Source organism: Mandrillus leucophaeus, unplaced genomic scaffold, assembly GCF_000951045.1.
Source record: "Mandrillus leucophaeus isolate KB7577 unplaced genomic scaffold, Mleu.le_1.0 Scaffold237, whole genome shotgun sequence".
Classification (NCBI taxonomy): Eukaryota; Metazoa; Chordata; class Mammalia; order Primates; family Cercopithecidae; genus Mandrillus; species Mandrillus leucophaeus.
The window spans coordinates 1616773-1619303 of record NW_012102443.1 but is presented as its reverse complement, the minus strand read 5'-3'; the positions used below and the strand labels follow the sequence as shown (position 1 = coordinate 1619303).

The 2531-nt window shown below is 60.4% G+C and overlaps 1 protein-coding gene across 1 annotated transcript in view; it reads left to right on the top strand.

Moving 5' to 3' along the window:
* Window positions 1–2531, top strand: part of ULK1 (unc-51 like autophagy activating kinase 1) — a 77785-nt gene that overhangs the window by 60316 nt on the left and 14938 nt on the right. Inside the window, exons 12-13 of the mRNA XM_011982235.1 lie at window positions 1419–1451; window positions 2018–2151. Of these exons, the coding sequence (XP_011837625.1) occupies window positions 1419–1451; window positions 2018–2151 (167 nt within the window). The remainder of the gene's footprint in view (window positions 1–1418; window positions 1452–2017; window positions 2152–2531) is intronic.

The following is a 2531-nucleotide window of genomic DNA, read 5'->3' as shown; positions in this document are numbered from 1 at the left end:
CTAGAGCGTGTGGATGTGTACAGGGCAGAGGGAGGGGCTAGAGCGTGTGGATGTGTACAGGGCAGAGGGAGGCCTAGAGCGTGTGGATGTGTACAGGGCAGAGGGAGGGGCTTTGAGGGCTTCCTCCTGTTCGGAGGCCCCAAATTGGGTATGTGGGGCCCTCGCTCCTCCAGCCCAGCCTGCCTGGTTTGATGTGGCTTCCTGGGCCTCACTCTCCTTGTCTGTGAAACGGGAGTGATGAGGGCTTGTTCCTGTGGCTGCGGGGAGTGAGTGGTGGGCTACAGGGAGGCTCCCAGTCCCAGGTGAGGGGGTATGCATGCTGGCCGTTGGGGTGTGTGCTGTGTCTGTGCCTGTGGCTCACTCTGAGTTTCATGGGGCAGGCAAGGGCAGGTGCAGGTGGCACCCCTGGTCAGGTCTGTGTCTGAGCTGAGGGCTGAGCAGCTGCTGGCCAGGCCTTGTTGGCCCAGCAGTGGAGGGGGTGGCTGGGATGCCTCTGACCGAAGGCATTGGGTCGAGGGGTGGCAGCCTAAGCTGCAGCCAGGTTGGGGTAGGGCAGCTGGAGGCCTCCAGGCCTCTGGGTCAGCCTGGCAGTGCCAATCTGCAATCTGTTGGCGTCTCTTTTTTTTTTTTTTTTTTGAGATGGAGTCTCACTCTGTTGCCCAGGCTGGAGTACAGTGGCACGGTCTTAGCTCACTGCAACCTTCTCCTCCCGGGTTCAAGTGATTTTCCTGCCTTAGTCTCCTGGGTAGCTGGGATTACAGGCGCACGCCACCACGCCTGGCTAATTTTAGTATTTTAATAGAGACGAAGTTTCACCATGTTGGTCAGGCTGGTGTCGAACTGCTGACCTCGTGATCCACCTGCCTCGGCCTCCCAAAGTGTTGGGATTACAGGTGTGAACCACCACGTCTGTTTAAATTTTGTATTTTCAGTAGAGACGGGGTTTCACCATGTTGGCCAGGCTGGTTTCAAACACTGACCTTGTGATCCACCCACCTTGGCCTCCCATGGTGCTGGGATTACAGGCGTGAGCCACTGCGACCAGCCCTGTTGGGGCGTCTTTGATCCTGGGCTCAGGAGCTGAGAAGTGTCTGTGGCCTGAGGGCCAAGGCCTGCCCACACACCTGGCCTTCACCCTTCCTGCTAGAGGGTATGTCCTCTGCCAGGAGTTGTCGCTTATATGGGGGACCAGGGGCCTTTACCTTGATCATGATGGAGACCTGGATGGCCACAAAACACAGAACACACCCACCTACAAAGCATGTGGCCCACAGATGTCCTTGTCTCCTGGCTGCCGGATGACCAGCTAAGTCCTGGCACTGCAGGGCCTGCCCAGGCTGAATTGGGGCTGAGCCAGACTCCCTGCAGTAGGGCCCGGGGGCACTGGGACCTCTCACAGCCTCTTTTCTGTCTTGCAGGAAATGGCTAATTCTGTCTACCTGGTCATGGAGGTGAGTGCCTTGTGGTGTGAGGACAAGTGCAGGCTGATGGCCATGGCCCTGGGAGCCCCAGAGGGAGGGATGTGGCCAGGGGGGAGGGTGACGAGCACCTTTTCTCTTTTTTTGAGATGGAGTCTCACTGTCGCCCAGGCTGGAGTGCAGTGGTGCGATCTCAGCTCACTGCAGCCTCCACCTCCGGGTTCAAGCAATCTTCCTGCCTCAGCCTCCCGAGTAGCTGGGATTACAGGTGTGTGCCACCAAGCCCGGCTAATTTTTGTAGTTTTAGTAGAGATGGGGTTTCGCCACGTTGGCCAGGCTGGTCTTGAACTCCTGACTTCTAGCGATCTGCCCACCTCGGCCTCCCAAAGTGCTGGGATTACAGGTGTCAGCTGCCATGACTGCTGAGCATCACTACTGATGTCTTCCAGCAGGGACTGTGGGGACACCTGCCCTGGGGTGGGCAGGCGCCGGAGGGCCCAGGGAGTAGTGTCCAAGTGTGAGGGGTGGGGAGGCTGGGCAGGGCTGGGAGGTGGGCCCTGGTCCCTGCTGCAGCCTGATGCATGTCTGGTCTTTTGCAGTACTGCAACGGTGGGGACCTGGCCGACTACCTGCACAGTGAGTGCACAGCTGTGCCAGTTGGGCTGCCAGCCGGCCCCCCAGGGCCCCGCACCCAGGGCCACCCTGGCCCAGCCTGGGAGGCAGCCTGGCTCGAGTGGGTCCCTGGCTGATTGTGAGATTGGCTCTTTCTCGTCCCGTTGGGACTCCTGAGGGGATGCAGGGGGCTGAGCTGCTCCCAGTTGTTAGCATTCGGTCCATCCGCCCGCCTCCCCCTTGCTTGAGGAAACAGCTGTGACCAAAGTAGCCCGAGGCCTCTGGTCGAATGAGGCCACGGGAGCTGCACAAACAAGGGGCGCGGGGCTGTTGTCTTCATAGTGTGGGTGGAAGGTGGCTCTTGGCCCACCCAAAGTTGAGCCGCGTGGCGGATGGGAGGAGGATGTGCTGCACAGGGCCGGGCAGGGCAGAGGGAAGGGCAGCAGGTGGGCGCCCGTCTGTTCCCAGGCTCCCTGGGTGGGGGTCCGGGCCACGGCGCCG